The following is a 12998-nucleotide window of genomic DNA, read 5'->3' as shown; positions in this document are numbered from 1 at the left end:
GCTTGACCCAGTCTTCTCCTCCAGCAAACACGTCTCCTTCAGCCACTCCACCGGACTCCATTGGACTGACCACAGCTGCGTCCACTTCAGCTTCAGAAGAACCACGACTCACCACCACCCCAACAGGCCCCTCGCAGAAACTGAAGCAAGATCACTGTTGACAAGCTCACCACCGCCCTCAACCAAAACCCCCCCGCCAGCTCCACGGACCCCAACGAAGCTGCCAACAACCTCACACAGTGGATCACTAACTGCGCAGACGAACTCGCATCACAGAAGACCCCCCCCAGCAGACCCGGCAGCAAGAAAACTTCATGGTTCACAGAAGAACTTAAGAACTCCAAGAAGACCTGCCGCACCCTTGAGAAGGCCTGGCGCACCGACCAGACCACAGACAACATGACTGCCCTCAAGAACGCCACCCGCAATCACCACCAGCTGATCCGGACCACCAAGAAGGCAGCATTCAAAGAACGACTGGACAACAACGCCCACAACAGCAAAGAACTCTTCAGCATCGTCAAAGAGTTCTCCAACCCCAGCGCCGGAAACGACATCGCTCCCTCGCAAGACCTCTGCGACTCACTCGCCTCATTCTTCCACCGCAAGATCGCCGAAATACACAACAGCTTCGGCGCATTAACCACGCACCCCACCACCGAACCAACACCCCCCACCATCACCCTCCGCGCCTGGACCCCGGTCAGCACCGAAGACACCATCAGCTCGATGAACACCATCCACTCCGGATCCCCGACCGAACCCTGCCACCACCACGTTTTCAACAAGGCCGACTCCACCATCGCACCCAAACTCAAGGACATCATCAACACCTCCCTCGACACCGCCACCTTCCCGGAGAGCTGGAAGCATGCCGAAATCAGCGCCCTCCTGAAAAAACCAGCAGCTGACCCCACCGACCTCAAGAACTTCCGCCTCATCTCGCTCCTCCCGTTCCCGGCCAAGGTTATCGAGAAGACCGTCAACAGACAGCTCGCCGCCTTCCTCGAGACAAATGAATCCCTCGACCACTCACAGTCCGGTTTCTGAGCGAACCACAGCACCGAGACCGCCCTCATCGCAGCCACAGACGACATCAGATCCCTGCTCGACAACGGGGAAACAGCGGCCCTCATCCTCCTGGACCTCTCCGTAGCATTCAACACTGTCTGCCACCGCACCCTAGTGCAGCGCCTACGCAACATCGGAATCCAAGAGAAGGCACTGGAATGTATCATCTCGTTCCTCACCGGCAGAACCCAGAGAGTCACCTCCCCCCGTTTGGATCAGAGGCCACCGAAGTCATCTGCGGCGTACCACAAGGATCATCACTCAGCCCCACCCTCTTCAATATCTACATGAGCCCCCTCGCAGCCATCGCACGCCAACTCAACCTCAACATCATCTCCTACGCCGACGACAACTCACCAACGACCCCGCCACCGCCAGAACCAACCTACACGAAGGGATGAAAGATGTCGCCGAATGGATGAAGAACAGCCGCCTGAAACTGAATTCAGACAAGACGGAAGTCCTCATCCTGGGATCATCGCCCTCCGCCTGGGATGACTCCTGGTGGCCCCCTGCCCTGGGCACCACTCCCAAGCCAATGGATCACGCACGCAACCTGGGCTTCATCCTGGACTCCTCCCTCTCGATGACCAGACAAGTCAACGCCGTGTCCTCATCATGCTTCAACACCCTGCGCATGCTCCGCAAGACCTTCCGATGGATCCCCACCGAAACCAGGAAGACGGTCACCCAGGCACTCGTCACCAGCCGCCTGGACTACGGAAACACCCTCTACGCCGGAACCACAGCCAAACTCCAGAAAAGGCTCCAACGCATCCAGAATGCCTCCACACGACTCGTCCTGGACATCCCCCGACACAGCTGCATCTCCGGCCACCTGAAAGACCTACACTGGCTCCCCGTCAGCAAGAGGATCACGTTCAGACTCCTCACCCACGCACACAAAGCCCTCCACAACCTGGGGCCCAAGTACCTCAACAACCGACTGACCTTCTACACGCCCAATCGCCAGCTGCGATCAACCAACCTCGCCCTCGCCACCGTTCCACGCATCCGCAGAGCCACCGCCGGAGGAAGATCCTTCTCCTACCTGGCAGCCAAGTCATGGAACTCCCTCCCCACCCACCTTCGGCAAACCCAGGACCACCTTGCCTTCAGGAAGCAGCTCAAGACCTGGCTTTTCGAGCAATAAACGGACCCCCTCACCCCCCCAGCGCCTTGAGACCCGCCCGGGTGAGTAGCGCACTATATAAATGCTATGATTGATTGATTGTTTGAAACAACAGAGAACCAGGGCCCACCTACCATCAAACTGATACTGAATGATGTTGTTGAAGACCTCCAGCAAGAAGAAGACCAGGTGGTGGTTCTGCACGGCGGAGAAGAGGAACCAGCTGGTGGAGAAGGCCTCCAGGAGGTGCAGCAGCTTGTTGGCAGCCACCATGGAGAGGGACTTCAGGTACGGGGAAACTGCAGCGCGAGAAAGAGGCGGGACGGGGGAAACGGAAGTGAGGAAATTACAAAGAGATGGTAAGAAAGATGAGCAGGTCAAGATCAAAGAATGATGAGAGGAGAGGGCAGGGAGAAGGTGGGATGAAGGTACAGTAGGGAATGTGGCGGGGAGAACAATGTAATGAGAGATGGAAGAGAAAGGTGAAGGGAAAGAAAACAGCAACAGGAAATATAAGGAACAAAGAAAACGGGAGACCCAGAGGGAGGAAGAAAAGAAGAAAAATGCATATGTTTAGAAAAAGCAGCCATACAAATACACACATGCTGGCTCAGAACAGCCACCATCTGTGACTAGGCATTTAGCCTGGAATTCACTACCCTATATACACATTGCGCTTTTTACTGCAGAAACCTTCGATTTACTATCATGTATACAGATACTGCCACCTGGTGGGATTGCCTGGGAATTCAACACGAGCTCTAAACATACAGTGTGGTTTCTGGTGGAGGTTGGAAGCCACTGAATTGTACACAGACCGTCCAAATTAATGAAAGTTTTGGGATTCATTTTCATGTGTGTTTGGACAAGCAGTTTTTTGGGGAAAAGCTTTGGCATTTGCTATCTTCCTTACACAAGTTATGCGTCTTCAACTTTAGTTTGCAATGTGTAATTTGTAGTGAATCGATATTTTGTAAATATGTAACGATCACACTGCATAATTGTAGTAGTTGTCTTGTCACCTCTATCATGTTCCATTTATCAAAAGAGGGGGACTCTAGGAGCTATTCAAAAGGTCCGGTGACCCCGTGCTCCTGAAGTTAAACTTATACCCAAAGGGAGTCACTGTACCTAAGAAGAGAGAGAAAAAAAAGGGAAGTAAGAGGTGCTCTTGTCGTGTGGAACTCTAATTGTGGGGGCAGTGTGTCCTCATCTTGATGCCCTCACACACCCTGAAGGATGTCATGCTTCATCATTGGGCTTTTGCTCCTCGTCGGGCTGACGCTGCAATGACCTACGGGCCCCCAAAATGTCTCTTTTTCGGAGATCTTTTGATGACGCCATATGGGTCATCATGACCATGACACAGCCAAGATGCTCCGAGAGAACCCTCTCAAGTGACCCTCAATGATCTCATGGGATCTTACCCTACCTACTAAGGGAAGTTCTACTCCCTTCATTTATCTGGGGGCACCTACATTTTCGGGCCTCTGTAGATACAACTTTCTCACTCGGTCCTGACGAAGCGCCCTGGATCTCCCCTGAGACCATTAAAGCGCAAAACATGCTGACCAGATCATATGCCCACTAGGGACATATAGTTACCCAGCTACCAAGGGATATAATACCCCTTAAAGCAGAATCATACACTTTGTTTTCATAATGACAGAGGGATCACTTTAATAAAAATTAATCACTCTCCCTTCAGCCATTTTTTAATACACCTTCTAGGACTTCACTGCCACTTACACCCACACACCTTCATCAAAAGATCTCAGAAAAAGAGACCCTTCGGGGGACCCGTAGGGCATTGCGGCACCGGCCTGACGAGGAGCAAAAGCCCAATGATGAAGCATGACATCCTTCGGGGTGTGTGAGGGCATCAAGATGAGGACACACTGCCCCCCACAATTAGAGTAGCACACGACAAGAGTACCTCTTATTTCCCTTTTTTTCTCTCTCTATTTAGGAACAGTGACTCCCTTTTGGTATAATCTCTATCATGTTACCTGTAATGTATGATCTAATGTACTTCGCTCTATTATTAAGCGCTGTGACAGCTCTGGGTAAGGTATGCGTTATATAAAAACTCAAATATATAACAAAAATAAATCTCGTGTAACCCTACTTTAAGACAGTAACCTTCTGTGGAGGCCATGACGTTTACATAGTTTTATTAGAAACTGACAGCTTGGAGGGGCGTGGCTTGGCGCCCGGCGAGGACGGCAGCTCTGATGTGAGCGCTCCAGGTCGGCAGGGGTCTTCGCTGCCTTTCTCAATTTACCTGCGCCTGCAAAGTCGATTTTCCCTGACCGGAGCTCACAGACACCAGCGCGCTCCTGAATGCGGCAGCACCCGAGCGGCGGAATGATTATTTTCACCAGTTTTGTGGCGGACGCGGCTCTCTGACAGTCGCGACCACCATTTTGGTTCCTCTCAGCGCGATTCACGGCGCACCCGCTCGCAGGTCATGCGTGCCTACCACGGAGCTCTACCTTCCACCAACTGCTCATGGTGAGCTATTTCCTTCATTTCTGCATTACCGCCGCATGCATTTGATACACGCTGCTTTTAAGCGAGTTTCACTCGCGTTTTTATAAATTCGGCGGCCATTTTGTGTCATTGGACTTCCTCTTCCCTCAAGTAACCTGCCTGTACACGCAGTTTCAGCCTACTCTCTGTTAAAAGCGCTGCAATTCCCCACGCTTTCCTATATATGGTTACTCACAATTTGTGGCAGTTTTTCGTACTGTTTTTGCGCATTCACCTTTATTTGCTCTTCTCACATCCATAATGCGCCTTCCCTGATGGACTTCTTTTGCTCCATAATATGCCACTTCTCTGCATTTCATCGTCATGGTGATTTTTTGCTTCATTATTCAATGTGTTAACTCCTCCAATTAACCATATGAACACTGCTCCACACATCTTTCTAACTCCCTGGCGTTCTTGAATTCCGAGCAGATAGCCTTCTTTTCCTTCCTTTTTTTTGGAGTCTGTGTGCCTTTTCTCAATCAGGTGTTCCGCGCACACTTTTAGGTGTCTGCGGGCACGCAGTGAATACTACTGGGCTTCACTTCTCCCTAACAGTGACTCTTTTTTTATGGAAAGAAGGGCAATTCCTCGTACTCCCAAGACTCCACGTCGTCTTTTCATTAAAAACTCAAAAGTCTTCTCTGCATTGGCGCACCTCGAGGCTTCTCAGGCGCTCGTTGCTAAGATGTCGCAATCTAACACGGAGCGGCTTGTCCAGCCTTAAGGGAAAGTCACGATGAAACGCCTTAAAAAAGATCCTCCATCACCGACAGGATCCACATCAGCTGTCTCCATGGAGATGTTACTGGAAGAGATCCGTGCCCTCAGGCCCTTCATGGAGGAAACTAATTCTAAGTTGCAGGTTCTTACTGACAACTGGTCTCAGATGGATGCTAGAGTGACTACAGTGGAACGTTCTCTGACTTCTCTCCAAGAGTCATCCTCCAAGGTGTCACACATGCAGTCACAGATTTCCTCTCTCCAAAAGCAAGTTGAAGAATTGGAGAACCGAAACAGACGCAATAACCTTCGACTCTACGGCCTGGCGGAGATTTGTGAGGGGACTGACCCCATCGCCTTTTTCAAATCATTTTTACCCAAGCTTCTTCATCTGCCTGAAGGTACTACGCTTAACATCCAGCGTGCACATAGGCTAGGCCGCCTCTCTTCTACTTCTTCCCCTTCTTCACGGCCAAGAGGTGTCATCATGTATTTCTTAGAATATACTGACCTTCTCAAAGTCATCTCAGCGGCTCGTGCCTCACCTCGTCTTCAATGGTCAGGTTCCAATCTCTTTTTTGCGCAAGATTATGCCAAAACCACAGCCAACCGTCGCAAAGCCTTCTTAGATATGCGACCAGAGCTTCACTCTATTGGAGCCAGATATGGCCTTTTTCATCCTTGCCTGTTCAGAGTCACTCACAACAACAAGACAATGACCTACGAGGATCCTGTTCGTCTCCGAAGCTTTTTGAACTCTGCACAGGCGTCTGATATGGACTTATCCGGTTCTTCATCAGCTTTTCCTCCATGACTCTTGCATGATGCGGCTTTGTTTTCTCAATTAATCTGCATGTTTGATGTTTGATGCTGGCTGTTTTCCTATTCGCCTTTGTTGGGTTTTCCAGCGTCTTCAGTTTCTATGTTTCTTTTTTGACTCTCGCTCATTTTCTTACGTCCCTGATCTCTGGCTATGTAATGTTCACTACTGTATTTGGTATCCTTTTTTACCACTCACCTTTGTTACGTTTTCTTCTCTTTTACACATGTTATTCCCTTTTTTTTTCTTGCAGGTTTTACAATCTGTATTGCGTTCTCCCCTCAACTTGCTGGTTCGCTTACGTTGGATGTTCTGCCTCCTCTAGTTGGCGCTCCCCCCTCACTCCTTTCTCCTCGTCTCCTCTCCCCGGTGATCATCCCTCCTCATCTATGCCCTCCGTAAGTATGTTCTCCCTTCTCTCCCTGGTGTTCGCTTCCCTTTTTATATCTTTTTTCCTCTTATCTTCACTGGTTTCCCTTGTTCCACAGGTGTCTTCCTCTCCTGTTTTTCAAAAATTCTTCTGCTATAAATTCCTTCCTATTACTTTCTCTTTTACTTGTACTACCTTCTCTTGTTTTTTAATTCAACAGATCTTAACTATTACTTTTTTACTCCTTTTCCCTATTCCTCACTCTCCTTTTCATTCTTATATTGTATTGCCTTTTATAGACTTTCTTACTCTTTTTGATTTTTCTCTCCCTCTGGGTTCTTCCTACATCTTTTTTCTTCATGTTGATATTTTCCTCCTTTCTTATGTGATATGTCTTTGAAAGTAATTACATGGAATGTTAAGGGCATTAATTCTCCCATCAAACGACAGAGAATTTTATCTCACCTTGCACGTTTAAATGTGGATATTGCTTTTTTACAAGAAACCCATTTATCTGCTGAAGAATCTGTTAAACTGAAGAGGAGTTGGGTGGGTGATGTTTACTATTCTCCTGGGGATGGCAAACGTAATGGTGTGGCCATTCTCTGTCACAAAGCTCTTTCTCATTCTTTGCTCGCTCAGGAATCGGATGTTGATGGTCGTTGGACGTATGCTAAGCTCTCTATCAAGAATGTTCCAATTTCTCTTCTGAATGTTTATGCCCCTACTACTGGTGATCCTACTTTTTGGCATTCATTTTCCCAGCACATTACCAGATTTATTGATGACAATTTTATTTTAGCAGGAGACTGCAACCAGCCCCTAGACCCCTTTTTGGATAGAAATTCCAAGGCCCACTTCATTCCTAATAAGTCTCATAAATCCTTTTCTCAAACTATCTCCCAGCATAAACTCACTGATGCTTGGCGTTTATGTAACCCAGAACAACAAGAGTTTACTTTTTATTCTCCGTGCCATCACTCCCAATCCCGGATTGACTACATTTTTGTTACCCATAACATTGTTCAAACTCTCACCCATGCTGAAATTGGTCCGATTTTACTCTCCGACCATGCCCTCACTTTAGTTCAATTGGATATTTTACCCAAATCAGTTGGTCCTAAACGTTGGCGTTTTAACAATTCTCTTCTCTTAGACCCTAAATTCACCACCTCCTTCATTGCCTTTCCAGATGAATTTTTCTCCTTCAATGACAATCCCTCTGTCCCCAAGCACACCATTTGGGATGCCTTTAAAGCTGCAGCAAGAGACTTCATAATTGGCTTTGTTGCAAAAAAACGAAAAGCTGCTCGCAACTTTACAGTGGCTATCCTTCTGGATATTAAGAAATTGGAGCATTCTTATTTTACTTCCCGTTCACAGGAAAGTCTAACTGCCTTGATTAATGCTAAAATGAAATTTAACAAAAAATCCACGGATGATGCATCCTTGTATCTATTGAAATCAAGTGCCAAGTTTTATGGGGGCAAAAATAAGGCTGGTAAGATATTAGCTAATTATCTAAAAGTTAAGCAAAATAAGTTGAATATTGAATCGATCTACGACGCTAACTCCAATCTCAAACACACAGACGCAGATATTCTTACTGAATTTTCTACCTTTTACAAAACCCTATACTCTTCTGAAACCCAGCCCTCTTCTCAATCCCTAGACCATTTTTTCTCTACTATTCAAAAACCAGCCCACTTCCCACTTGACCTTTCTCACTTAGAGCTTGACATATCCCAACAAGAACTGCTCAGGGCACTTCAAACTCTACGAAAAGATAAGGCTCCTGGGCCAGACGGCTTTACTGTAGAATTTTTTCTTCACTTTTCAAAGCTTCTTATCCCAAAACTCCATTCCCTCATTGGCGCTTTCCTCACCTCGGGTTCCTCCTCAGGCTCTTTTTCAGATGCGCATATTTGCCTCATACCCAAGGAGGGGAAGGACCCTCAACACTGTAAAAATTACAGGCCAATCTCTTTGGTTAATATTGATTATAAAATATTTGCGAAGTCTCTTGCGGCACGTCTTGATCTTCTTCTCCCTGATCTTCTGGGTGAGGAACAGTCGGGCTTTGTCAAGAGCCGCTTTATTACTGATAACACTAGGCTTCTCTTTAATATTCTCTCTAAATCTCGCCTTTTACCCCACTCCCTTGCGGCCATTGCCCTGGACGCTGAAAAGGCGTTTGATAGGGTCGAATGGAACTATCTCTTTCACACCCTCCGTTGGTTTGGTTTTGGTCCCAATTTCATTTCCCTAATTTCATTACTTTATTCCAACCTGCGTGCGGCGGTTTGTGCCAATGGCCAAATATCCTCTTTTTTTGATTTGAAAAGAGGTGTTCGTCAAGGATGCCCCTTGTCTCCCTTTCTCTTTAATCTGGCCTTAGAACCTTTCCTTTCTAAACTTCGTCAAAATCCCTCCATCCAAGGTTTCCAACTATCAGACTCTCACATCAAATTGGCCGCATATGCGGATGACATCCTTCTCTTTGTTTCCAATCCCACTGTTTCGATTCCCGCCTTCTTGACTGAAGTGCGCGCATATTCCCAAATATCTGGATATAAGCTTAACAACGATAAATGTAAGATCCTACCCTTGACAAAATTTACATTCAAACCTGATTTTGCCGCATCTAACTTTACATGGAAGCCCTCTAATATTAAATACCTTGGGCTGTACATCACTCCCACCATTCCAGATACTGTTTCCCTTTGTATGTCCAAATGCATCCAAAAGTTAACGGATTTAACGTCCAAATGGCACCCTCTTTACCTATCCTGGTGGGGTCACCTTGACACTATCAAAATGATGCTGTCTCCCATTGTCCTTTATACTCTCTCTAATATTCCAGTCCCCATCCCTTCTAAATTTTTCAAAAAGATTAACTCCACTCTAACGTCCTTTCTTTGGAACAAAAAGAAGCCCTGAATGTCTTTAGCTCAACTGATCCGTCCTAAGTCAGATGGTGGAGTTAACTTCCCCGACTTTCCTGCTTACCATAAAGCTTTTCAACTGCGACAAGCCTCCTTTTGGCTACAGGACCCTAGCACTCCCTGTCCTTTATGGACTAAATTTGAACGTCTTCTTCTTTCTCCTTTTTCCTTTACCGAATATCTTTCCTTCTCTCGCAAACCCGCTTCTATTTCTACTCCTATTCATAAATTCACTACTAAATTACTCCTATCCTCTTCCCATTCCCCTCCCACAACCATTGCTGATTTTCTTTCCTCCCCCATCTGGCATAACACTGCTCTGCTCATTCGTAACAGACCCTTCTTTTGGAAAACATGGCATTGCAGAGGTTTGTTGTGGATTTCCCAACTCTTTTCTCACTCCTCTTTCTTACCTTTCACTACTCTTCGCTCCCTTTATGACTTACCTGCCTCCTTTGCTCGCAACTATCAGTTGCTTAAGGACACAGTCCTAACAAACTATAATCGGCTTTCTCAGCTCTGTCCTCCTCCTGCTTCATCCACTCTCCTTTCCTCACTCCACTCCTTTTTACGCACTACACCAAAAGCTGCCGCTATCTACAAATACCTTCACACTGGTGAGTCTGTCAGACCTAAATCCAAGGTGGAGGAATGTTGGGAGCACGACTTGTCTGTGTCCTGGCCAGTTTCATTTTGGGACAAAATTTGGATCAAGATCCGTAAATCCTCGAGAGCGGCAACCCTTACACAGACTTTGTTCTTTATTTACAACAGACTTCTTTTTACACCCTTTGACCTTCACAAACACTTTCCAAACCCCCCCCACACATGTTGGTCTTGTTCATCACCACAAGCTACTCTATTTCACATGTTATTTTTATGTACTCCTGTTCGTGGTTTTTGGTTACAGGTCTGGGCTCAAATTAATCTGATTTTTCATACTTGTGTCCCTTTTTCTCACACACACGTCTTCATGGGCAGCCTTTCCCCTTGCTGGGACAATGTTGATCTAAAGCCTCAGATTGTTGACTTACTACTGGCCGCTGCCTTCCAACAAATAACGGTCAATTGGAAAGACTTCTCCAATATTTCCTTCAAAGCGTGGTGGTTTAATATCTGCCATAACCATAGACTTGACACTGCTTATGTTTTTCCGGCATGTATGGCTGCAAAACGCATGGACTTATGGCTCCCTGTCACGCTTTATTTGGACTCATGTTCTAAACGTTTGTTTCATCCACCGCCTTCGCAACAGGAAGTCCTCAAACCTCCCTAAGTGCTCGATACATTCCACTTTTTCTTCATTGTACCATTTTCTTCATTGTACCACTTTCTTAATATTTGTATGCTTAATATGTTTGCTGTTTAATATACCTTTCCTTTACCTTTTCCTTTTTCTTTTCTCCAGTACCCAGATTTACCTTCTCATAATATTTGCATCTGTATGCTTGTTTTATTCTCCTTATAGTCTTTAAGTTTATATTCCAATGTACTTTGTTTTGACACCTGGTTTTTCTCTTGTCATTATCAAATAAAATTAGCTTGAACTTAAAAAAGAAACTGACAGCTTTAGATACTGAATTCTGCACGGTGCGATACCACCTTTTGCTGGATGAGTCTGGGATTCACAATTATGTCTGCAGACAATTTAATGTGCGTGCCTGAGGGCTCACTATCACAAGTACGGACCGCACCATTTGTTGAATGAGCAATAGAATGTTCCCCTTCAGACTACCTGTTCGTATGAGCAACGGCAGCAGCTGAGTAGCCTTGTAAATCACTACGTTGTGTAGAAAATCCCAGAGATTGTCCAACAGGTAGCAGACAGCGCCACCTGCTGGACATTCCATGATACCAACAACACTTTGTAGAAACCATGCCATTTGCAAGAGGATCCCCTGCATTCCTAAGTTCATAGTAAGTAGCGTTCTCCAGCTCACATATGTTGTTCTTTCTGGCTGCAAACTCCAAAATGTTTGGACGCAAAGTCTACATCAGCCCTCCTCTCCGCAATTTTCCCGACAATCAGCCAATGCGGCCTTGTGCCACACCTCTCCGGGAATTAAGGCTGTTCGATGTTAGCTGCGGTGCATCACGTGAGACTGGGGTGTTAGAGTGTGAGAGAAAATTACACATAGGGCGAGCACAGTAACTGTCTCTTGGAGCTTCATAGGCTCGCCAGGAAATGCCGCCCACGCCCTCTGCATGCGGTGGTCCCTTCGTGACAGTACACACATCAAGAGACAGCCATCACTCGTGGCTTCCCATCCACACACCCTTCCGCATTCCAAAACCTTTATCCAATCTGGGGAGCGGAGCAGGGTACCTACCGTTCACCACGAGTCATGTTAGAAATGACAGGGTGTGCTCACACTTCACACAGGGATCAGAGTATGATCCTTATGGAACTCAGCTGCACAACTTCCTAGCGCGGAGGAATAGCATTAACCCTTCAGTTTAAGTAAATAAAGTGTGCACAGCGTAGTATTACAGTCTTTCTATGTCAGCTTGAGTGGCCTTGGCTGGCATAGAATGTTCTGGGTGACAGCTTCGGCCTATTTTGCAGGGGTAGGTTCTCTCCCCCCTGGTGAGAGGGACCTTTCTTTTGACCAGCAGGAAGCAGTCCGGTTTCATGGATGCACTGCTAACTGAGAATGGTTATTGGATAGACATACGTACAAAGGTTGCAGGTAGGAAGGAGGCTAAGGAGTGGGGGGCCCGTCCGGCGTCGGCTGCTGCCGGCCGGGCTGTGGCGGAGTTACTGGGCAATCCGGAAGCAGAGAAGTTCAGCACTGGACCTCAGCGGGCACATAGGGGTGCCAGAGCCTAAGACCTGGGGCCTCATGGGAGGTTCCGGGAACTCGTGTCGGCGCCCCATTTGTCCTTCGGGCGGTTGTGGGCCTGTGCAACTGGGGGTTTGCCTAGTACGCCCCGCTAGGGGCGTGAGTAGTATGTTTACCATAAGGGGCAGCACATGGTGGTTCGCCACGGTGCTGCCTGGCTCATCAGGCGGGCAGGTGGGGAGAATGCGGCCTGCCCTTTGGATTGCCCGAAAGATAACCCACTATGATTACATAACGTTGTATGTAATAAAATAAACCTGAAGCAATTTTTCCCCAATCTAACACTGGTGTCTAGTGTGTTATTTGCGGGATGCATGCTAGCGTGGGGTGGGGGGTCCTGTTGCCCTGAAGTGTCTATGCGGCTGCCCGAGGCCATGCAGTGGCCATCAGGAGGGCGGCCCCTTATATACTGAGGGCTTCCCCCCGCCCCTCTCTAGCCTCTCTCGTCCTCCGGGCAGGCGGAGCCTGAGGGGAGCTAGGAGGAGCTGGTTTGTCACGTCCGGTGCGGCAGGCAGGGGGAGAGGGGTACTTAAGCCCCCCTCGCCATTTTCTCTGCCTCTTT

At 47.5% G+C, this 12998-nt stretch overlaps 1 protein-coding gene across 1 annotated transcript in view; it reads right to left on the bottom strand.

Moving 5' to 3' along the window:
- Window positions 1–12998, bottom strand: part of HID1 (HID1 domain containing) — a 220717-nt gene that overhangs the window by 52451 nt on the left and 155268 nt on the right. Inside the window, exon 13 of the mRNA XM_086930796.1 lies at window positions 2338–2502. Within this exon, the coding sequence (XP_086786922.1) occupies window positions 2338–2502 (165 nt within the window). The remainder of the gene's footprint in view (window positions 1–2337; window positions 2503–12998) is intronic.

Source organism: Lissotriton vulgaris, chromosome 7 (genome assembly GCF_964263255.1).
Source record: "Lissotriton vulgaris chromosome 7, aLisVul1.2, whole genome shotgun sequence".
NCBI classification, from domain to species: domain Eukaryota; kingdom Metazoa; phylum Chordata; class Amphibia; order Caudata; family Salamandridae; genus Lissotriton; species Lissotriton vulgaris.
Note: the sequence above shows the minus strand (reverse complement) of the source record. Positions and strands in the feature narration are given on the sequence as shown.